At 48.7% G+C, this 25,101-nt stretch overlaps 2 protein-coding genes across 2 annotated transcripts in view; both read left to right on the top strand.

Annotated features, from left to right (window-relative positions):
* LOC115385657 (sarcoplasmic/endoplasmic reticulum calcium ATPase 2) overlaps positions 1–391 on the top strand; it is a 96,116-nt gene extending 95,725 nt beyond the window's left edge. The window contains exon 26 of the mRNA XM_030087731.1: positions 381–391. The gene's annotated coding sequence lies outside the window, so the exon portion shown is untranslated. The remainder of the gene's footprint in view (positions 1–380) is intronic.
* Positions 392–21,137: 20,746 nt separating this feature from the next.
* The window catches only part of zdhhc5a (zDHHC palmitoyltransferase 5a), a 31,634-nt gene continuing 27,670 nt past the window's right edge, over positions 21,138–25,101 (top strand). Inside the window, 1 exon segment of the mRNA XM_030087732.1 lies at positions 21,138–22,099. Within this exon segment, the coding sequence (XP_029943592.1) occupies positions 21,936–22,099 (164 nt within the window). The 5' untranslated portion in view covers positions 21,138–21,935.

Raw genomic sequence — 25,101 nt, forward strand, 5'->3', positions numbered from 1 at the left:
GAAACCCAGTCGCCAGTTAATAGGGAATCAGATCTTCCAAAACCCCGGCTCCTCTCCGGGTTCTGGACACTCCTCCTCCGCGAGTTAGCTGCTGCGTTCAGGTGACTGGAGCGAGCTGCGGAAAACTGAAACTCCGTCATTCACATGAAGGCAGCGGGGACAGCTGGACTCAGGAGACACTCAGGAGACACGTGAAGGAAACGTGGACAATTTGCACAAAGGAACAGCTCTCAGACAGCTGTGATCCGGCTCTCATCATTCACTTAAAAGAACGCGTTCAAACGAACGACTCGTTCATTGAACGTCACAGCACTTCAAGGGAGACCATTTCTCTTTTTTTTGTGGTAAATGTGAGATCATGCCTCGTAGTACTTGAGTACTGGTGCCTGACTGACGAGAGCTTTAAGTTTGTCAAAACTCTCTGGTTGCTCTGACCACCAATGCCAGTCAACATTTCCTTCGAAGTTCCTCAGAGGAGCGCTGAGGTCCGAAAGGTTAGAAATGAACTTTGACAGGTACTGCAGTGACCCTGTGAACCTCTGGGGGGCAGCTTTGTCCTCTGGTGCAGGCATGTTTTGAATGGCTCTCACCTTTTCAGGATCCGGTTTGAGTCCTTTCTCATTGAGCACGTGTCCACTGTAATTTATTTTTCTTATTTCACAGAAGCCATGTCTCTTCAACAACGTCTTCTTTATTCAGTGATCTTCACAAAATGTGTAACAACACAATAATAAAGACACAGTGCCACCTACTGTTGACACAGAGGAACACATTTCTATGCAGATACACGACAGAACCTGTTACAAAGGTAAGTTGATCTGCTCTAATATTGATGTGCTGATCAGGGGGAAAATGTCTATAAACTGTTTAGTTGGGATTGGATCCAATGTACAAGTTGTAGATGAGGAACTCAGAGAGTTCAGTAGGATGGAAGCTCAGTAGTTGTGAGTCAGGTTCTACTGACAGGTCGAGGATGTGGTTGGTTGGTCTGTGACCACTTTGGGGAGAGTGCTTTCAGTTTTATTTCTAATAGTTATGATTTTGTCATTAAAGAAGTTTATAAATCATTGCTGCTTAAGATTAAAGGGATCTGAGGTTTGACAAAGATGTGACTTCCTGTCAGCCTGGCTCTGGTATTAAAGAGGAACCTGGGGCTGTTCTGGTTTTCTTCTATTAAGAAGGAATAGTAGCCAGTTCCAGTAAAGTTTTTTTTTATAGGTTGACAAACTTTCTTTCCTGGCAGTAGGACGTGGGTGTACTCCTAGTTGAGTTAGGCGCCATTTCCTCTTTAGTTTTCGTTCTGATTTCTTTAATGTTCTCATTTATTGGTTCTACCATGGAGCTATCCTTCTCTGAACTGTTTTTATCTTCAGAGGATCAATCAAATCAAGTGTGGAGCAGAGTGAGGCTGCTGCTCCACCCACAACTCAATCAACCTGATTGGGGCTAATGCTAATGCTAGGACAGCTGCTGTCCATTGGGTCTACAGATGGATATTGATGGATCATTTACTTGAATTTGAAGTATCCTGACAGACATCTCCTGTATTTACTGTTTTCCCAGGTGCTCTAATGCCAGTAAAGTCAAATGCTATCAGGAAATGATCAGACAGTACAGAGTTGGGGGAAAAGCTGTTAATTGATCAAGAGGTAGCATCTGGAGTGCAATGAATGGTTCTCACCATTGCACTACCAGGGATACCCTCCACCAAGATGATGAGGGTGGTTGGGCCTCCATGGTGGCAGAACCATGGTCCTCATCAGCAGCTCACACCTTGCGGAGACTTGATACGAGTGGCGTCTGCAGCTGGAGACACCACAACCGTCTTGATCGGCTCTTGTGAGGCTTCCTCAGCAGCCCTCTTCCACGTTTGCTGTCCCTCTTTCAGGGGATTTTCGCTATTCTGTTGCTCCATGTCCCCGCCCACTTCCTCGTTTTTGCCCTTGAGGTGGGGTGCCACCTGGTGACACAGAACAGTTCGGGGACAGTGGTCTGTGCGGGGCAGCGCAAATCTCATCGGCGTAGTGGAGCTGCGAGGAGTACTCCTGGCCCTTATCTGAGGCATGTACTCTAATGGCCAGACTTCACCTCGGGCCTCTCCCACGTCAGTCACCAGGGCAGCACCAGGCCCGTCTGGTTTTGGCAGGTCTCCCGGCGGTTGGAACCGACCCGCTGTCCATTTGGTTTTCCCCTGAGGGGAACCACCAGCCGTTGGGCCAACACATGTACAGCGTGCAGAAGTACAGCATGAACGCCACCTCTCCCCATCCACTGGCCGTGGTCCTCGGCTCTGCAGAGTCTTCTCAGTGAGAGGCTGAACCCTGTGATTCCTCATCATTACTCTGGTATTAGTCATTCAGTGCTTTCAGCACCGCCTTCTGGCGATCAGGAGGGATGAAATAAAGTTACAAATGTAACTACGGTGCTTTGACTCCCGGATGACTGGCAGAGCGCTCTGTCACTCAGAATCCTCGTGATCAAGCGAGAAGATTTTGTTCCTGGATGACAGCAGAATTATGAAAATTATGAATTATGAAATTTCACAGCAATTGGCAGTGCTGATGAAAACCCCTGTTTTCATGCAGTGCTGGCTTCTCCACTGCTTCAGAGAGGAGCTTCTCTGAGTGAGCCTCCAGTGGGAAGCAGGTCATCACAGCCAGTGATTGACTCTTTATGTTAACGGATTTAAATACTCATGGACCACCTGGACCTTCAGAACACACACACACACACACACACACACACACACACACACACACGCATGCACACACACAGAGCCGTGTTTTCTTGGTTGTAGGATTTGAGCGTTATTATTTTGAAGGGTGTGTAATGAGGGGCTTGTCCCCGTTGGCTTATCCTTACAGCCCCTGCTGTCATTTTAATCTCCTTTTTGTGTTTGTTCACATGCACACTCTGATGGCACAGAATGAGAATTGACGTGCACACGCAAACAACCATACGTTACTGTGTCAGTGTGTCACATGAATGAGAGGATTAGAACCTCATGTCAGAGATTGTGTGCACACTGGTCAGAAAGTCTTGTCTCAAACACTTTTCTGTAGCACCTGCACCGCCGCACGGCTCATCACACAGTGAACACAGCCTCTCATCCCAGGAACCGTAACAGTAAAACCATATTAACCTACCAGCTCAAATGTTCCCCTTCGTTTCACTGGAAAGACATGTTACAATTTTTTTTTCAATTGCTAGCAAGCATTTGTAGAAACTGAAGCCATATGTTAAAAACTGTGAATGCACCTTACAATATCCATCATGTATCTCCTTCATTAACTTATTAAAATAAGCTCATTCACAACAAATGTGACAAACACTCACTCTGAGCACACTGAGCTGCACAAAACCAACAACACAGAGCATCAAATACATTTTAATCCTTGAATGATTTCTTTTCAGATAAATCAGTCATTCATTATAAAATATCACAATCAGAAACAGGTTTATTGCCAAGTACAGTAGCCAAGGAACGAGGAATTTGTTTTGGTGGAGGTGCAAACGTAGACAAAGAAAGGGATAGATTTAAAAGGGCACATGTATAAAATATAAATTGGAGGAATTAGGACACAAACAAATAACAAAAGAGCAACAACAACAACAATGAATATGGCAGCAATTTACAGAATTAATGCAACTTTAAAAAATTGCAAAATTACAAAGATCAGAGGTTTTTAAAGTGATGTTTATGGAGCTGAAGATAATCCCAAGTGCGGAGTCGTTACTGTGCATGTGTGGGGGGGATGGGGGTGTTGTCATTGGGGGACTGAGGCCTTATTTTTGAGAGTGTGTGTGGGGTGGGGGGGGATTGTCAGCTGAGGCCTTGTTCATGAGGAGCGGTGGCAGAGGGGAAGAAACTGTTCTTGTGTCGTGAGGTTCTGGTCCTGGTAGATGGAACCTCCTTCCAGAGGGGAGAGTTTGGAAGAGTTAGTGACCAGGGTGGGAGGAGTCTGACCAGGGTGGGAGGAGTCTGACCAGGGTGGGAGGAGTCTGACCAGGGTGGGAGGAGTCGGCCACCATCTTGACTGCAAGCCTCAGGGTCCTGGGGATCTTTTCTGCAGAGCAGATGACTCTCTGCAGTCTGTCCTGGTCTCTGGACTCTCTGCAGTCTGTCCTGGTCTCTGGACTCTCTGCAGTCTGTCCTGGTCTCTGGACTCTCTGCAGTCTGTCCTGGTCTCTGGACTCTCTGCAGTCTGTCCTGGTCTCTGGACTCTCTGCAGTCTGTCCTGGTCTCTGGACTCTCTACAGTCTGTCCTGGTCTCTGGACTCTCTGCAGTCTGTCCTGGTCTCTGGACTCTCTGCAGTCTGTCCTGGTCTCTGGACTCTCTGCAGTCTGTCCTGGTCTCTGGACTCTCTACAGTCTGTCCTGGTCTCTGGACTCTCTGCAGTCTGTCCTGTTCTCTGGACTCTCTGCAGTCTGTCCTGGTCTCTGGACTCTCTGCAGTCTGTCCTGGTCTCTGGACTCTCTGCAGTCTGTCCTGGTCTCTGCCATGGCTGCAGTGAACCAGATGGTGATGGAGGAGGACAGGATGGACTCCATGATGCAGGAGTAGAACTGCACCATCATCTTCACTGGCAGGATGAACTTCTTCAGCCGCTGCAGGAAGTTCATCCTCTGCTGGGCTTTTTGATGAGGTCCTGGTGATGGCGGAGCCCAGGAAGCAGAAGGACTCCACAGTGTCCACTGGGGAGTCTCAGGGTGGTGGGGGTGGGTGGGGCTGTGTTCCTCCTAAAGTCCACGATCATCTCCACTGTCTTTAGAGCGTTGAGCTCCAGGTCGTCCAGCCTGCTCCAGGACACCAGGTGGTCTGTCTCCCTCCTCGGACGCTTCTCCATCACTGATGAGCCCGATGAGGGTGGAGTCGTCTGCAGACTTCAGGACTTTGACAGACTGGTGACTGGAGGAGCAGCTGATGGTGTTCAGCAGTGATCGTCAAATGGCAGCAGGGAGGAACCATCCAGTCTGGCCCACAGGAGGATTCCAACACGCGCGCGCACGAACACACGCACACACGCACGCACGCACGCACGCACGCACGCACGCACTACCCCGGGCCCTCGAGCGGACGCACGCACCCCGAATTGACGGTTCTCCCCCCGGTATGCGGGTGCATGCCGCTGTCGCTGCCACCCGAGAAACGCCGTTACTAATAACACATTACTACCCAACACTTGTGACAGCATGAGGCGCTCAAATGACTCCATCACCACTGAGGTCAGGGCGACGGGTCTGTACTCAGATATATGAAAAAATATAGCCAACACAATATAGCCTTTGGACTTTGAGTGTTCTAAATTATTATAATATGTCGTATCAAAAACAAATCAGGAATGCAGCAGTTTACTTCAAGAACACTGATTTTCTCTGTGCCTTCGCATAGGTGTTCTGGGACCTTACAAAAACAAAACATTTACTGTAAACAAAACAGGACAGAATCTCATAATTCAGGAAGAACAGTTGAAATCAAAAAATAAAACTGAGAAAAAAGCAGCTCACGCATTCCTGTAACATTCACACCCTGCCAGTGTCATAAGAGGGTCGTTCGGTGCTTTGCCACACATAAGGACAGATGGACAGAATTCCAGCACACACACACACATACACACACACACACACACACACGATGGTAGCATTAACCTAATTTTAATATTTTGTTGCACAGTGTTGTTGTTGAGCAGTCAGTGAGACTGCGAGAGCCTTGTGCACGTGTGGACTCCTGGTGAACAAAGAGCTCCCGCTGTCTCAGGTGTGAAGGCCGTCCCACTCCAGACTGCAGGTTCCAGCTGCTCCCACAGATGTTCAGGATTCAGATCAGAACAGTCCAGTCTGTTGTTCTTCGCTATCCTTCAGTGTGTGTTTGAAGTCATTACCCTATGCAGTGACCCTTGACCTGTGACCTAGATCAAGCTTTCTGGAACTGGCTCCAGAGTCATTCACTCTGCAGAAAAGATCATTGGCTGATCATCTGCCCTCCCTCCAGGACCTGGACACCTCCGAGTCCCTGAGGCAGGCAGGCAAGATGGTGGCCGACCCCTCCCACCCTGGTCAGACCCCTCCCACCCTGGTCAGACCCCTCCCACCCTGGTCAGACCCCTCCCACCCTGGTCACTAACGGCCTCAGTATGCTCCCCCGTCGCCGTGACGGCGTTCCTACGCCGGCAACCGTACACCGCTACTGAACTTGCTTCTGCGTCAAGGGAACGCCCTCCTCTGCAATTTCACCGCCAAGCCGCTAGCAGTCACAACATCAATGCGGCTTCCGCAGCTCCGGCTTTACCTAGACATAGATCTATGGACAGATTTCTAGACGTATGTATCTAGACACGCTGCACTGACCAAACATTTATCTGCATATTTGACATATCTGGCGACACCGGGCTGTGGTGGAGGAGAGGCTGAGCGGACCGTGATGAAATGTTGGTGAAACTAATGAGCTTTTGGACGATTAAAGCCGTTTTAGGAGCAGCTCTACACATAGCCCCGTCTGCTAACAGTGCTAACACTGCTAACAGTATAGGGATGTCCGCCGCTCAATTTTGGATCTAAATTTCTCCCGAAGCACTGTTTGGATCAGAAAAGCGTTCCAGGTGAGTTCTACTTCATTCTATAAACAACGCGAAAGCGGACCAATCACAGCCCTCGACGTTCACGTCACCACGCGTCGCCTTGATGCGAAGTCACGATTTTTGGGAGGCGCACGTGAAGCCCCGGCGTAGCCCGTCGTAGGGCTACGGCGTAGACGTCGTAGCAGCGACGTCGCGGCGACGGGGGAGCCTACTGAGGCCTTAACTCTTTCAAACTCTTCCCTCTGGAAGGAGGTTCCGGTCCACCAGGACCAGAACCTCACGGCACAAGCACCGTTTCTTCCCCTCTGCCACTTCTCTCATGAACAAGGCCTCAGCCCCCCACTGACAAAGGAGCTGTTTCATGCTTTTCCAAGTGGGGGCTTCTCTCCACCTGTGAATCTCTGAACAGAGCTGTGACACTACGTGTGTGTTAGTGGGCGTTAGTGGGCGGAGCCTCTGTCGGAGTGGGCGCGGTGGAGCGGATGGCGGGCGAGCTTGTGGCCCGTCCAGTTTGTTATTGATGTAACAAATCCTTTTGGATTCTGCATTTTCAGATTAGATTACTGTTCACAGCAATTTGATTTGAATGCAAAAATAATAAGAAATACAATTGTGGGTGTAGTTTTCCCAACACGTGTCCTGTAGCAGAAGAAAAATGCTACATAAACATGTGAACAACTTGAAAAACATAATTTTCAGTGGAGCAGGTGTTTAAGCAATTTATTGTGCACAGCGCCACCTACAGTATTTTCCACCAGCCACCACTGTGCATAGCAGGGGTCGGCAACCTTTTTGTCATGGAGTGCCAGTTTAAAATTTTCTCATCAATGTGTGTGCCATTATCAACTAAAACGCAAGTTAACACAAAATACAAAAATATTTCCAACATACCTGGAAAGTTATTCCATTCAGATGAAGCACATACAATCATATCTTTAAAGGTGCCTTAAGGAGTTTGCACGTTTTATGCGAAACAGCGCCCCCTGCAGGCCTTGGGTGTAACACAGCTTAGTGAAAAACTCGTCCCTGTGGCTCGCGTGCACGGAAGAGGGGGACTCCGTCTTCGCTCGTTTAGTAGCGCTCAAGTAAGATTTAAGTTTCTCTCCCTGGTGGAGTCTGTGTGGAGCTGTGGCAGTGCTAGAAGCCAGTCTGTTCTGACTTTCTGGAAGATCCTGCTCAGCTGTTGCTCACTAAGCATCTGGTGGAGTAATGGTGGACAAAATGAAACCTAACCAGCCAGAGCGTGCATTACGTCATTCCTTTCAAATTCTCCCCAAAAAAAATTCTGGAGCCGGACCGGCACTGTGACTTTCAAGTGACAGTTTAGCGCTGTTAGCGGTACTTGTAATGAATATGTCAGGGCACATTGTACACATCATTAAAAATGTGTAACATATTTATGGTGGAAAATAAATATTTTTAAGGTTGTAAAACTCCTTAATGCACCTTTAAAGTGACTTAAGACAAGATTTGTGAAAAACTACACATGCATTTCCAGTTTATTCAATGCTAATGGACCATGAAGCATTAAAAACCTAAACTAACAGACCAATCCACGTATCTGTCTGTTGCCTTGTGCAGGCTGTGGGCCACATAATTGGCTGCAGTTTGGCGTCCGAATTTCCTGCGCAATCGTGGGGATGTGATGTAAATTGATGCTGTATGAGCGTTGCCGACAGCTCTTGAATAGGAAGAACATGGCCGCCGTCAGAGGTCGACCGATTTATCAGCCGGCCGATATATCGGGCCAATATTTGGACATTTTTCTCCATCGGCCATATTTTCTTTAAAAAGCCAATTTTTGATCCGTTGTATAAAATGACGCAATTTTTGATCAGGCACATGTGCGGGCAGCTAAAGCTGCCCCTCAAGAAAGGACCCCTGTGGCGCTGCGGCATCATTTCCTCAGAGCGGAGCGTGCCTGGTGGAATCCAGGCTGTGGAAGAAGCTGCTTCTGCTGCATCTGCAGTGAATCATGGATTTGTTGAACATTTCAACGTTTTGTGGCTCTATGGCTCCAGTCTGCAGCAGATCAGTGTTTACTGCAGAAAAAAAGTTTGGCGGGAGAGCGCGTTGTGCCGCGGTGCTAACGCTGCTAACGCTGCCGGTGTTCCACCGTCGGAGTTTTTTTTTCTTCTTCTTCTTTTCCTCCGTTGTCCGGTCGCTGCACAATTTAGCGTGGGCAGGGCGCCCGGACTGAAAAGGTCTGGCGGAAACCCTGCATGTTGTTAACTTCAAATGCTACTTTGTGATAAGTTTCAGCAGTAGAGATTAGCTGGTCTGAGCTGACTTTACTTGTGTGTGTTCAACCCTGTTGGTGAAAACACACCACTACTGTAGTTAACAGCAGAACAAAGTAAATAGGAGGAAATGGCGAGAGTAAAAAAAATGAGTCAATAATCAATAATGGAGCTTTTTCTGAAGCATATGTTAGCCACCTGCAAATTCCTCCGCATGACCGGAGTTACGTTTTTATTTGTATGTATGATTTTTTTTTACAGCTTTGTTTCTGACTACTTTTGTTCAAATTATATAAAAGTTTAAATTTCTTTTTTTGACACTTTAAGAAGAGTGTGAATGTTTCCTGCTGCTTGTTGCATTGTGTGTTTACTCAGACAAAATATGTCATTGTTTTGAAAGCTGAATAAATGTTCAGAGGACTGGACACCACTTGTTGTAATAGATTTCTTTTAGTTGCTCAGATATTACTGCGCTTCACAAAAATGTGATAAATATATATATTTATTTAAAAAATCGGCCTAAATATCAAATTGGAAAAATCGGCTATGCATATCGGCATCGGCTGCCCAAATTTGGAAAACATCGGCATCGGCCCCCAAAAAACCCATATCGGTCGACCTCTAGCCACCGTGGACACGGACTCAAACACTGCATCCCTGGTGCAGTGCTGTGAAGACGGACAGTCTGTACAGTGTTTGTGCGCGCTCCCGTGCAGCCTTGGCTGGTGGCTGCAGTTCCCCACAGCGCCTATCGCGGCAGCACTGAGGTACATTTAGTAAAGTTGCCTTAAGTCCCTTTAAATATATTTTTTCTGTTATTAACTCCAAAAAGTGCTTTCATAAACTTTGTGCTTTGTGTTCCGCATGCGGATGTTTCGAATTAACTGGTGTCCGTGTTAAAGCTAGGGTTGGCGATTTGAATGAGATACATTTTTTTAAATACTGGTTAAAATGATCTTTATGACCCGATAAGAAGCAATTCATAGCGTGTTCTTAAAGTAGTTTGGAAAATATCCGCTATCTACAGCAGGAGTAAAACGGGAAAAACAGCAACCAATCGTCTTGACGGGACACCTTTTTTTAAACCAATCAAATCCCTTCGCCGTTCAACCTGCCCCCTGCGCGTACATGTCAGTGGCGTGCACTGACCCTGGTTCAGTGCGCGTACAAGGACGGAGCGTCGTTACAGAATGGCGGAGAAGAATGTTTGGGGCTTTACTTACCGCTGAGTGCGCCATACCTTGGCGTTGTGCAAATAAGGAAAAACGGAAAAACGAAGCGCTGAGGACAGGTTACGCCAGGAACGCACTGGACGCGGAAGTGCTGCGCGCACTGCGCGCGCTGTGAACGTCTCCGCGTCTCCGCTCCCAACGGAGCTCCTCCAATGGGGTGGGAGCTGGGCGGAGCCTTGGGGAGATGCTACATTCGTGCTACATGCTAGTTTTCCAAGATCGCCAACCCTAGCTTTAACTGGTGACCAATAGACTGAAACTTATCGACAGTTACAGTGAATGTATAAGTTTAAAGTCTTTTGTGAGTCTTACTTTAACAACTGCTGCTATCAGCATGTACCGTATTGGCCCGAATATAAGACGATGTTTTTTTCCAGAAACTGCATCCTCAAAAGTGGGGTGGTGTTATAATCGCGGACTTAAGGCCTCAGTATACTCCCCCGTCGCCGCCACGGCGTTCCTACGCCGGCAACCCTACGCCGCTACTGAACATATCTTGCTCCTGCGTCAAGGGAACGCCCTCCTCTGCCAAGCCGCTAGCAGTCACAACAACAATGCGGCTTCCGTAGCTCCGGCTTTACCTAGACATAGATCTATAGACATAGATTTCTAGACGTACGTATCTAGACACGCGTGCATTTACCGAACGTATATCTGCATACATGACATATCTGGTGACACCGGGCTGTGGTGGAGGAGAGGCTGAGCAGACCGTGATGAAATATTGGTGAAACTAATGAGCTTTTGGACGATTAAAGCCGTTTTCGGAGCGGCTATACATCTAGCCCCGTCTGCTAACAGTGCTAACACCGCTAACAGCATCGGGATGTGCGCCGCTCAATTTTGGATCTCAATTTCTCCCGAAGCTCTGTTCGGATCAGAAAAGCATTTCGGGCGAGTTCTACTTTATTCTATAAACAACGCGAAAGCGGACCAATCACAGCCCTCGACGTTCACGTCACCACGCGTCGAAACGACGCGAAGTCACAATTTTCGGGAGGCGCACGTCAAGCCCCGACGTAGCCCGTTGTAGGGCTACGGCGTCTACGTCATAGAAACGACGTAGCGGCGACGGGGAAGTATACTGAGGCCTTTACGGTAGATGGTCAATACGCATCCGCGCCGCTAGATGGAGCCAAAGTATCACTGACCAGAGAGCGAGTGGAGCGATGAAATGAGATCAGATGATCTGATGAAAAATGGCGGATCATCTGGAACAAAGGGGCTGAACGCTGGACAACTGAGCAAACAACAGAGGAGAAGTTATGATACCAACTTTAAACTGATGGTGATCAACGCAGCAGAGTCATCAAACTACTGCCAAGCCGCCAGGAGGTCTGGTGGAGCAGAGCCTCGTTCTGACTGGAGAGCACAGAAAAAACACTACAGATGCTAACGCTATGAGAAAAGCTTTCCGTGGTCCTGAGAGACGCTTCAGAGAGACTGATAGAAGGATGAGTGAATACGTCTCTGAAAGACGGAAAGACGGAATGTCCACCACCAGAGCCTGATTCAGCTGAAGGAGCTGGACAGTTATTTACATCATTTATGCAGTTTAGACCCCTTGAGGTTCTTATTTGTTGCTTATTTTGAGAAAGAGAATGTATTTTTTATTTAATACTGTAGTTATATTTTTTTCATTTTATATCTCGTGAAATGTTATCTCAGTTGTGAGTTTTTAAGTTTATAATAATTGTATAATAAAAAGTTGTTTTATGAGTGACCTTACTGTCTTCAGCATTTTTTTTTTTCCACAAAATGATCTTTGAAAAATAGGGGTAGGGGTGTTATAATCGGAGTCGTCTTATATTCGGGCCAATACAGTATTTACACAGAATTCCGCCGACATCCGTTAACACGGGAACCAGTTAATCCATAACACCGGCCGAGCGATCGCTCGTATTCTGCTACGGAGCTCTTTGAAAAACTCGCTGTTACACGATTTGCTTCCATCTCTCCTCTCCAGGGTTTGTTGTCTCTGGGTTTTTATTAAAAAGGGGTTTTTCAGCCACCGTCGTGTTCTTCTGCTTATTTTTGACTGTCCTGCTTCCTGTTTACTGCGCACGTCATCACGTCATTACGTAAGAGGGAACGCAAGCGGAACAAATAATCCCCCGAGACACAGAGCGGATTGTCGATCGGTGTAGACCACCTCGTACAATCGGCTCCGAGTGAAGCGGATCCACTCGGGCGTTTACGTGACACATCCGCTCTGCCCTATAGCCATTATATGGGGCGCATGTAAACGTGCCGAGTGTTAATGCCAGCGTGCCACGGGCTGCCGACCCCTGGTGTATAGGAACCCAAACCACACACACAGTCTTACTTGTCAAATGTGATTTAGAAAATGAAATGTGTTCTGAGTACATTGTCTGTCATAGTTTTCCCAAAATATGTCTGACTGGTAGCTATACAGTATACTAAAAAGTAGAATAGTGACAGATCAATCAGTAAATGGGTTGAGCTAAACAGAGAAGCAGCTGGAAGCAAGTTTGGCTTTTGTGATTAGAAGCCACACTCGCACATGAATTCCTCAGATATGACTGTTTGGAGCGTAGTTATCCTCACTCAGGACAGGTTCTCGGGGATTAGATAACCAGCAACAAAATGACTGTTGGACTGTGTGAAAAACCATTGAAATGCATGTGAGATGAGGATCAGTGGGGGTTAGCGGCCATGTTCATGAGGACGGACCGAGCAGACACCATAAGCTCTGGGCTTGAACCAGTGATGATACTGAGGTGGTGAGGACAGGTGGAGCAGTGGTCTGCTCCGCTGCACACCCCAGTCATAAATGGGTGGCAGATTTTCTCCGAGGCCGGGTTTGGACCCCTTCTTCGGCACCGCTTTAGCCCGCAGACCACATGTTTGAAACCCCTGATTTGGACCAATCAGGACGTTATCCCGTACGGAGGGCGGGCCCACGGAGCTGCCTGTGATCCAATAGAATGCGCCGGACGCTGGATTGGCAGCGGGGCGGGCCAGTGGCCGCCGCTCCCCGCACGGGCCCAGAGACGAACATGTCGGCCCGGGGGCGGCTCTCGGACTCTGCTCCTCCGGATGCGTGAGCGCAGCGCGGCACACCGCTGGCGTCGTGACCGAACCGGTGACAGGCAGGCTGCGTGCGGGCGCACCCCCGCCATTCCTGAGCGGACGGAGCAGCCCCGCCCCGGCTAACGGAGCAGCCGGCTGGGCGCGGAGGCAGCCCTCCACCGGGAGAAGACCCGCAGCAGAGCGGACTGAGGCCCGGTCCTGCTCACCGGCCACCGGGAGAAGACCCGCAGCAGAGCGGACTGAGGCCCGGTCCTGCTCACCGGCCACCGGGAGAAGACCCGCAGCAGAGCGGACTGAGGCCCGGTCCTGCTCACCGGCCACCGGGAGAGGAGCCGTACAGGTGAGAGAACCGTGAGCCTCTGCGAGCAGCGGCGGAGCTGCGGAGCTGCAGACTGGGGGCCGGCCGCCGTGAGCCCGGGGATCCGCCGCGGTCCTCCTCAGCCCGGTGTCGGTTTCTGTTCGATACGGCCAGGGAGGGTGGAGCAGCCGCTGTCTGTCTCCACCCTGCTGCCGCCGCCTCCATCACCTCCCCGGAGCCGGGGACCGGCCATTGAACAGCGGTGCGGTGCGGTGCGGTGCGGTGCGGTGCGGTGCGGTGCGGTGCTAGCCGCACCCTGGGCCATACCTGTGCCCCGGCCCGGAGTCGCACCGCAGCGCCTCCTGCTCATTGGCTCATGGGCCGCAGCCCTGAGCCAGATGTGCTGATGTGAGGCCGATATGAGTCGCTGTTTGTGGGGAGACTCCTCCTTCAGAGCCGCTCGGTGCTGGGAGCCAGTACACACACACACACACACACACACACACACACAGGCACAGAGCATCCTCACACTTACACTCTATACCGTACTTCTGCAATTGTGAGGACATTCATTGACATAATGCATTTCCAGCCCTTTATCCTAACCATCAAAAATAAATACCTACCCCTCACCCAGACCCGAAACCTGACCTAAACCCGATTCTAACCCTCACCCAGACCCGAAACCTGACCTAAACCCGATTCTAACCCTCACCCAGACCCGAAACCTGACCTAAACCCGATTCTAACCCTCACCCAGACCCGAAACCTGACCTAAACCCGATTCTAACCCTCACCCAGACCCGAAACCTAAAAATCAGATCTTAACCTTCAAAAAGGTCTGTCAAGAAGTGAGGACTGGCAAAAACGTCCTCACTGTGTGGGTTTAAAAGTCATTCTGGTCCTCACTGTTGAGTATCTACAAGAACACACACGTGCTGTCTGTGTGTTTACATGGGACTTTTTATTCCTCTATAAATCCTAATGAAGCCTAATCCTGCTCTAAAATCACCATGGAAACGCCTGAATACTTTATTCAGAAATGAGTTTGAATCTGTTGTTCTCCTTTGGAAGCAGAATTATCTGCTAATGAGGCGACTTGGCTGGACCTGCTCCGGCTCCTTGCTGCGCTCACCATGCTCACCTGCATTTTGTCGCCGTCGCCCCGATCCGTTGCGATCCGATCAGTGTCAGCTGCTTGTGCTTTTTGTCTCTGCTAGATTTCGCCGTAGGGGTGTGCGATATGACGATATAAGATCGTTAAGGATTATAACGTCTGGACGATCTCATAAATCAGAAAGATCGTTAAACCGTCCATAGGGCACGTTCTCCTCGTTCTTTCACCTATATACTGTATAATATTTTTGGAGTGATGACGTTACCTGAAAGCTTCAGATAATATCAACTAAATATTCCCTCCAGTGCAGTTCTCCACACACAATAGATACATGTGGAGCAACAAAAACGCAGCCACAGCCAGTTCAGGATGCAAAGGCAGCTAACAGCGAGCGGAGCGCTGTGGAGCTTCTCTGCCTGGAGCTGCTGCTGGGTGGAGGCTGGGTGGAGGCTGTGTGGAGGCTGTGTGGAGGCTGGGTGGAGGCTGTGTGGAGGCTGGGAGGAGGCTGTGTGGAGGCTGTGTGGAGGCTGGGTGGAGGCTGGGTGGAGGCTGTGTGGAGGCTGGGTGGAGGCTGGGTGGAGGCTGTGTGGAGGCTGTGTGGAGGCTGGGAGGAGGCTGTGTGGAGGCTGTGTGGAGGCTGGGTGGAGGCTGGGTGGAGGCTGGAGGCTGGGTGGAGGCTGGGTGGAGGCTGTGTGGAGGCTGGGAGGAGGCTGGGCGGAGGCTGGGTGGAGGCTGGGAGGAGGCTGGGCGGAGGCTGGGTGGAGGCTGGGAGGAGGCTGGGAGGAGGCTGGGTGGAGGCTGGGTGGAGGCTGGGTGGAGGCTGGGAGGAGGCTGGGTGGAGGCTGGGTGGAGGCTGGGAGGAGGCTGGGAGGAGGCTGGGCGGAGGCTGGGTGGAGGCTGGGTGGAGGCTGTGTGGAGGCTGGGTGGAGGCTGGGAGGAGGCTGGGCGGAGGCTGGGCGGAGGCTGGGTGGAGGCTGGGTGGAGGCTGGGTGGAGGCTGTGTCAGGCAGAGCTGGGTTACAGCAGCAGTACAGGATCTACAAGAGATCAGCCGCCATGGAAACACCCCAACAAGCTGGAGGGAGAGACGCTGAAGCTAGCACCGATGCTAATGCTAGCTAGCGAGCTACCGCTAGCAGTTCACAAGCTAGCATGAGGGATTTTATATACAACAAATCATAGAAATGTGAAAAGACACTTAGTGAAGCTAACAGCTGAAACGAACCTTTAGTCTGATCACTAGTGGAACGTCTTTGGTTTAATGGGATGATGAGGGGCTGTGTTTCAATGGAGACAGAGCCCTCTAGTGGTCACATAGCGCAACTATTAAAACTAGATCCTATTAAAACTGCTAAAAAGCTATTTGATGTGTTTAGTTTTTTGTGCTACAAAAGTAACTTTATTGTTCATTATCTTTTACCTCATTTTTAAAAGGAGATAAAAGCTCAGATCTCTGAACAAAAAAATGTTCTCAAGCAGCTGTATTATTCACTCAGGTTATAGATGTTAAAGTTAAATTGTTTTTGTTCTAAATTGTTGCCCTTTAAGAGGTAACCAGATAAGTTTGCATTTTTATTGACCTTTTTAATAATCTATTTGGTGTGTTTAGTTTTTGTGTTACAACAGTGCACTCTATTGCTGTTCATTACTTTTCATGTTTGTGTTCATTGCACATTTTGATTAGAAAAAACCTGTACTATTTAAATTAAAGCCAGTTTCTTTAGCTTAAATTATCATTTTTTCTTGTTGGGTTTTACATGTTTAAATACATTTTATACGTTTTATATGTTTAACATTGTGGGAAAAAATGGTCAAACTTGCAAATTAGTCTAGAAAAATCAATATAGAAAAGAATCGTGATAAAATCGTGATCGTGATATTAATTTTAAAAAATCTTGATATGACATTTTTGCCATATTGCCCACCCCTATTTCGCCGTACGCTTCATTTTCTGTGGACTGCGGGCCGCCATCTTGAAATATTGCATCATCACGATCGAAGTCTGACACCAGAAGCAGTTCAGAGGTGGGTCACTCTGATACCGACCCGGGTTCCTCCGAGGAGAATTCTACATGGACTACCACGCTAAACTCATGTACTCTTCAGTACACACACACACACACACACACACACACCTATAAGTAGATTATGTTTGAGTGTTATGTTCTAAATGGAATAAACTTTATATATGAAATGTATCATCACAGAGGCTTATAAAACACCGGGGGGGGGGGGGGGGGGGGGGGGGGGGGGGGGGGGGGTACAAAACAGTGAGGAAATGTGCAAATAAAGAATAAGATTAGGTTATAGTGCAAATATGTGAATAAATGTGCCGTAATGGCCCAAATACAAGACGACTCTGATTATAAGATGACCCCTGTTTTTCAAATATCATTTTGTGAAAACAAAAATATGTTGAAGACAATAAGGTTACTCATAAGAGAACTTTTTATTGTACAATTAGTTAAACTCAGAAACTCACAACAGAGGTAACATTTCATGTGAAGTGTTTTCTTATATTCGGGCCAATACTATGTTTTTGGGCTTCTGAGACCTACATGACGTGACTGTTAAACAGCATATGTCCCCTTTAAGTGGGAATTAGAAATTCCTGAGTCATTTTGAACAACATACTGTTTTTGTGAGGGCGAGCTATTGTTACCTCCACCAGGAGGTTATGTAGTCACGTCAGTTTGTTGGTTTGTTGGTTGGTCTGTTAGCAACATTACGGAAAAAGTTACGGAAGAATTGCAATGAAACTTAGTGGAAAGGTGGGTCCTGGGCTAACTTAGAATCCATTAAGTTTTGGTGAAGATCCAGATCACTGTGTGGATCCAGGAACTTTTTAAAGGATTCTTTGTCATTGAGAGATAGGGAGTCTTTCACATGGTTGGGCAGGCCCGCCGACAGGGGGCCTGTGCGGCATGCGCGAGCCGCACCGCCCGCCACAGCGCTCCGCTCCGATCACACCCCCAATCACAATGTTGTTTTATTATACATGGTGTTCTTACTGTTGTTGGCGACTGATTTGACCTGTGGTGGAGGTCTGCGCTCTCTGACTGCCAAATTCTAGTTTATTCTGTGGTGAGTCGAGGAGGGATTCGCAGCGGACACAATGGAAGTGGATGGTATTTCTGTTCCCCCTCGTCAAACTCATCAAATACAGAATCCAACAACCCCAAAACACTTTGGTGGACACGTTATAATCCACACATTCACTACGCTGTGAAATATTAATGCAAAATGACCAGATTGAGTTGTTTATGCGAAGATTGCTCAGACGGAACTACTTACTAAACATGGCGTCTGGGCGTAGTGATTTCAGAAGAAAAAGTAGTTCCCAGTATTTGCTTCAGTGTCGTAACGCTACAGTATTATTTGTTGGTGTTCCACAGCGTAGTGAATGTGTGGATTATAACGTGTCCACCAAAGTGTTTTGGGGTTGTTGGATTGTGTATTTGATGAGTTTGACGAGGGGGAACAAAAATACCATCCACTTCCATTGTGTCCGTCCTGAAAACCTTCCCCGACTCACCTCTGAATAAACAACAGCTCGCCTCACAAAACAGTCAGTCTGCTGCTCTAATGACTGAGGAATTGCGCTAAATGGGCCAATTTGCCAAAATGTTGAAGTATTGCTTTAATGTACTGCAGGGTTGCCCAACCAGGAGTGTCACCAGGTAGAGCCCGAGGTGCAGGGGAAGAAACAAAGAAGACAGTAATGTGCACGCACACACACACTCCCCAGCGAGAGTCTGTGTGTGCGCATGCAGCGCTTCATGCATGAGAAACAGCGATGCAGCTGTGACCCCCCCCCTCCCCAGCTGCTGCTGCTTCTTCTTCTTCTTCTTCTTCTTCTTCTTCTTCTTCTTCTCTTCTCCTTCTCCTTCTTCTTCTCTTCTCCTTCTCCTTCTCCTTCTCCTTCTCCTTCTCCTTCTCCTTTCTTTCTTCTTCTTCTTCTTCTTCTTCTTCGTCTTCTTCTTCTCCTTCCTCTCACTTCTTCTCTTCTTCTTCTTCTTCTTCTTCTTCTTCTTCTTCTTCTTCTTCTCCTTCTTCTTCTTCTTCTTCTTCTTCTTCTTCTTCTCCTTCTCCTTCTCCTTCTCCTACTCCTTCTTCTTCTTCTTCTTCTTCTTCTCCTTCTCCTTCTCCTTCTCCTACTCCTTCTCCTTCTCCTTCTTCTTCTTCTCTTCTCCTTCTCCTTCTCCTTCTCCTTCTCCTCCTTCTCCTTCTCCTTCTCCTTCTCCTTCTCCTCCTTCTCCTTCTCCTTCTCCTTCTCCTTCTCCTTCTCCTTCTCCTCCTTCTCCTTCTCCTTCTCCTTCTCCTTCTCCTTCTCCTTCTCCTCCTCCTCCTTCTCCTTCTCCTCCTCCTTCTCCTTCTCCTTCTCCTTCTCCTTCTCCTCCTCTCCTTCTCTTCTTCCTTCTCCTCCTTCTCCTTCTCCTTCTCTTCTCTTCTCCTTCTCTTCTCTTCTTCTCTCTTCTCCTCCTCCTCCTCCTTCTCCTTTCCTTCTCCTTCTCCTTCTCCCTTCTCCTTCTCTCCTTCTCCTTCTCCTTCCTCCTCCTCTCCTCCTCCCTTTCCTCTTCCTACTTCTCCCTCCTTCTCCTTTTTTTCTTCTTCTTCCTCCTCCTCTCCTCCTCCTTTCTTTCCTTCTCCTTCCCTCTCCTCTTCCTTCTCCTTCTCCTTCTCCTTCTCCTTTCCTTTCCTCCTCATCCTCCTCCTCTCCTTCTTCTTTTTCTTCTTCTTTTTCTTCTTCTTCTTATTCTTCTTCGTCTTTTCTTCTTCTTCTCCTCCTCCTCATCTCCTCCTCATCCCCTCCTCCTCCTCCTCCTCCTCTCTTCTTATTCTTCTTCTTCTCTTCTCTCCTCCTCCTCCTCCTCCTCAACTCTCTCCTCCTCTCCTCCTCCCTTCTTCTTCTTCTTCCGGCAGACCAGGCACCACTGGGTGCAGTGCTGCCACACACAGGTGATTTGTGCTCTTGCAGCTTCATCTTCTGAGGCCTAAATCCTGCTGTAGACCCGTTTTCAAAAGAAAGTGAACCACTGCCCGTGCAATCTCCGTGTCTCTCAATGCCTCACCCAGTATTGTTAGAGCCTTCAGAGCAAGTGAAAATGTCTTTAGTCCCAACTTTTCCAAATTGATAAACACTGTTTTCCTCTGTTCTGAGTACGCTGGACATTTCATTATGACATGGCTCACTGACTCTGAGGATTCACAGTGTTCACATGTCCCATCAGGATGCCCCCCCCCCCACCCCCCCCCCACCCCACCCCCCGGACGAGGTAGATCCTGAGGGATTGCCAATTTGAAAAGTAGATCTTGGGTCCAAAAAGGTTGGACACCCCTGATGTATTGGATCACCTCAGGATCATTCAGGAGGGAAATATTTAATCTCCAGGGTTTTAAAGGGTTTGTGTTGATTTATATTCATTGACATTAATACTGGTCCGTGGTCAAAGTTTGGGGTTCAGTGTGGGACTCCTCCACTCTGTGAACATCTTGCTTAGAGAAATGAGAAATGAGAAATGATTAGAGAAATGAGATCAATTCTGGAGTGGCTTTTGTGAACCCTTGAAAAATGCTTGTAATCTGGTCCTTGGGTTTTTCGCGCGCCACACATCTACGAGCCCTAGTTTCTCCAGAATAATTTTCAATATTTTGAATTTGGATTACTGAAATTTTTGTTGAAAAGGAAATTTATCCATGTGATTATTTAATTCACAATTGATATCTCCACCAAGTATTATTATTCCTTTTGAATTTCCAGCTAAAATCTGAGCTATCTCCTTGAAAAAGCCCGAGTCGCTCCTCGGTAGGGGCATAAACATTCATAATTGTTAAACTAAGTTTCCCAATGGAGCCTGTAACTAGTATCCAGCGTCCGTTTTTGTCCTTGAGGACTTTTTCCAAAACAAACGAGAGAGATTTATGGTAAAGTATAGCCACGCCCCTTTTTTTAAATATAATTTATATGTGAAGTCCTAAATACCTGTCCTATTCACCTCTTTTTAATTTAGCATGCTGTGCCTGAGACCACCTGTTCAGACTGTTCTGGAGGGAAAGGAAGGCCCAAATGGGGCCGTGTGTACTGCTTTTTACTAAAACGTTTCGTCTGTTTGTTCTTCCAGGTGTATCATCACAGCCAAAATGTGACTGAATACATACAATCATCATAAAAAGCTTCAGGAGGAGCCGGGAAGATCGGGCACAGCTGGCTGTTCCCCCTCCTCCACATCCTGGGCTCCTTTCCAAGACGTGGCACAAACTGTGGAAGTTCCAAGAGAAGGCAAGGGGTCTGCATCGGGAGGGGGTCTGCATCAGGAGGGGGTCTGCATCAGGAGGGGGTCTGCATCAGGAGGAGGTCTGCATCAGGAGGGGGTCTGCATCAGGAGGGGGTCTGCATCAGGAGGGGGTCTGCATCAGGAGGGGGTCTGCATCAGGAGGGGGTCTGCATCGGCTGGTGGGATTTATTGGGAGGCCGTCTGCATTGGGAGGGGGTCTGCATCAGGAGGGGGTCTGCATCAGGAGGGGGTCTGCATCAGGAGGCGGTCTGCATCAGGAGGCGGTCTGCATCAGGAGGGGGTCTGCATCAGGAGGGGGTCTGCATTAGGGGGTGGCCTGCACCGGGAAGGGCATCTGTGGTGACAGCGTGTCCTCAGCCTTCCCATGTTCTGGGTACTGATGGATGTTCCTCTGGACTGGCCTCCAGACAGTGCAGACCGCCCTCCCCCCGTCACCACTGTGGTTTGAATCGGCCACTGCTGGGGTTCGGCCATGCCCCGGCGCAGGACGAGCGGGCTGCTGCACCGGCCCGTGTACAGACCGCTCCCTGTGATCCAGGTCCAGCTCTGAAGGCTCACGGCGCTCCTCACACTCCTACACACTGTTTTCACATGAAGGGCCTGACCGGGTCCGTTTCCCAGCTGAGAAAAGCAGCTCGCACTCCTCACTTCAGTGTGCTCTGGTTGCTTCTTCTGTGCCCTTCTTCTATCAAAATGGGTAAAATTCTGCCTGCTCCGGTTCCTTGGACCAGTTCAGTGGTGAACCCAGTCTTTATCTTGTGACACAGTCCACATCAGTTTTGTTCTATAGGTACTTTGAACCGTTCAGGACTGGCTGTGGCACCATGGAGCATGTTGATCTGAAGTGAGGGGAGGGGCGTGTTTGCTTCTGCAGCGCCTGTAGAAACAAGGTTTCTGCACCAGACTTTTAAGCTTCTCTTTTACTGACTGTATCATCCCTGACTATACATCAGGACCAGCCAAAGCCAGCAGCTCCTCCTTCCTGCAGAGAGCCCTCCTGTGATCGGACGGAAGTTCTGGGTTCTGCTCTTCTCACTGCAGACGGCCTCTGGATGACAGGCTTGCTCACCAAGTACTTTCTCTAAAAGCGCCCTCGTGACCCCCACCCATACTAAAAGAGATGCCTGGTAGCAGCAGTAAGAGTGGGGGACGGGGTCCGTCCTCATCGCCCCTCCCTCATGCGGTGGTCCCATCCAGCAGACCTCTGCGACCCTCTCGCTACGTCCCGGTGTCCGCCGCCACCTTCTTCCTGGTCGGCTCCACAACGCTCTTCTTTTGTTTCACGTAAGTGGCAGCAGCACACACACACACACACACACACACACACACACACACACACACACACACACAGGTTCGTATTTCTATCCTTGTGGGGACCTTCCATTGACTCCCATTCATGTCTAACTCCTAACCCTGACCCTGACCCTGACCCTGACCCACACCACAACAAAGCCTAACCCTAAAGAAATGTTTTTGCACTTTTACTTTTTTCAGTAACAACAACATGGTCAAGAAAACACTGTTTCCTCTCATGGGACCCAAGAAATGTAAAAATGTCCCCACGAGGCACATTGTGCAGGTTTTCCTATCCTTCTGGGGACATTTGGTCCCCACAAGCATAGAAAAACCCGTACACACACACACACACACACACACACACACACACACACACACACACACACACACACACACACACACACACACACACCACACACACACACACACACACACACACAAAACAAACAAAGAGTGCTTTTCAGGGTGCCAGATGTTGGCCTTTTTCCTCACACTAATCTGACAAATACCGAGAGAGACAGATATGTCTGATCTTGCCGTATGGACGGCAGATGCTGTGAACGGGAAGAAAAAACATGGTTTTGTCTTGTGCGGACATTAGATAAGGAGATCGGGGGTGGGGGTGGGGGGCACTTCAGAGGGAGGTTGAGCGGTATCGGCGCCACACGTGGCCCGGGCTCTGCAACCCAGTGCCTTGAGGCGAGCTGCACTCTCCATTTCTCTGGCGTTGGCTGGCGTTGCCCGTGGCGGGAGGCAGTTTGCTCAGAGCCCCACGCCACGGCACCCCGGTCGTCTTGGTCGTGACACACTGGACCAGCTCCAGTCCCGCCATAGCAGAGGTCGACCGATTCATCGGTTTGGCCGATCAATCGGCCCGATAGGACGTTTTACAAACTATCGGAATTAACGGCAAACGGTCCCGATAGCGGCCGATGGCTGTTTTTGTTTTTGTTTTTTGTTTTTTTTCCCGGCAGCGCGAACCGCTCCTTCCCTCGCCTGCTGCTCTCTGTCTGTCTGATCACCGAGGGGGGGGGCTGCTCTGCACACACAGCGGCACAGGGGGGGGGGGACGGAGCTAGCAGCACAGCAGCAGAGAGAGAGAGGGACGTGGAGACACCATTAGCATCACTGTAAGTGTATTAAAACCTTCACAAGCTGAAAGTCAACATCTTAACCTCCTTTGTGGAGGAAATAAGTTCCACCTGTTCAACAAGCATAACCTGCATCATATGTTAGCATAACAGCCACGTTTCCACAGCCCAGTTTTACACAACCACACATGCTTGTTAAGCTAACAGCTAGCAGCTCGTTGAAAACAGCTGAAAGAAAGCGTCTCTGTGAAGGCAGCTCATCTGAGTTTGCCACGAATCTTAAAATTTGGCAATTTTAGCCGCTGTTTGAGACAAACCAGCCCCCCCCCCACCTCGATTTTTTCCCCGCAGATATTCTGGAGGTTCTAGTGACTTTGCAATTGGAAACTTTCCTGTTCCTGCAGTGGGTTAGACAGGCTGTGTTTGGAAATGAATTCCGAATTTATTCTTTCAAAAAAGATAGCCTAATTAAAAAACAAACCATTCTTTAGTAGTGATAAAGAACACAACTGTTTAGAGTATATAAGGTATAATTAAGGATAAAGGTTACAGCTTATGGGAGGATGAGAAAATCACAGTTCAAATCCCTTCACTCTAGATGCCTTGTTTAACTACTGTTATTATTATTTTTTAAGGCGTACAGTATCATCACTCACAAAATGTGAAGTCCCCCCCCCCCATATTAAAGTGGAACAAAATGATCCATGTCAGTTTTAATAGATATTGAATACACATAAGTTTCAATTAAATATATTGATTTTTATGTTTTCTTTGCAACTTTATACATTTGGATAATGTTCAGTAGTGCTAATGAAGTCAGAGAGTGTTCATTTCCAACAGTGTTGAATTTTTTTTTTTTTTGGGGGGGGGCTGGGCTATCGACCAATTAATCGGCTTTTTCCTGCTCCAAGCTATCATTATTACATCGTAAAAATCCACTATCGGTCGACCTCTGCTCCATAGGGTGCTCAAGGGTCTGTGGGAGTTCGCCCAACCAGTCCACGTGTTTTGTGGACTTGGAGAAGGCGTTCGACCGCGTCCCTCGGGGTGCCTTGTGGGGGTGCTTTGGGAGTACGGAGTCCGGGGCCCCTGGTTAAGGGCTGTCTGGTCTGTATACAAAGCAGGAGACTGGTCTGCGTTGCCGGCAGTGAGTCGGACCTGTTCCGTTCTGTCAGGGCTGAACTTTGTCTCCGGATCTGTTCAGAATCTTTATGGACAGAATTTCTAGGTGCAGCTGGAGCTGGAGGATGTCCATTTTGGGACCACAGGATTTCATCTCTGCTTTTTGCAGATGACGTTGTCCGGTTGGCTTCATGGAACCTGGACCATCATGCACTGGGGCGGTTTGTAGCTGAGTGTGAAGCGACAGGGATGAGGATCAGAACCTCCAGATCCGAGGCCATGGTCCTCGACCGGAGGAAGGTGGTCTGTCCTCTCCAGGTCGGTGGAGAGACTCTGGCCCCTCCGTGGGGAGGTGTCCCGGACATGTCCCACTGAGAGGAGGCCCCGGGGAAGACCCAGACCCAGGACACGCTGCAGAGACTGTCTCTCAGTTGCACTGGGAATGCCTCGGGATCCTTCAGGATGAGGCGAAGAAGAGTCGGGGACAGGAAGTCTGGCCATTCTTGCTTAGATTGCTGCCCCCGCGGGCCGGTCCTGCATAAGCGCTCGAAGATAGATGGACACAGAGTCGTAAACCACTCATTTCTGAAATTGGAAAAAAGCGTTACAAACTTTTTGCAGTGTCAGCATTTTTAAAATTGAGTTGGAATATTTTCAATAGTTTCGAGTTTGATTTCTTTTCCTCCATTTCTGTAAAGTTACCCATCAAACACAAACATGAGTGTGAAGCCAAGAAAAGTGTGAGTGATGAAGACTCCAGACCTCAGCCTCAGCTCC

This window comes from Salarias fasciatus, unplaced genomic scaffold (assembly GCF_902148845.1).
Source record: "Salarias fasciatus unplaced genomic scaffold, fSalaFa1.1, whole genome shotgun sequence".
In the NCBI taxonomy this organism is placed as follows: domain Eukaryota; kingdom Metazoa; phylum Chordata; class Actinopteri; order Blenniiformes; family Blenniidae; genus Salarias; species Salarias fasciatus.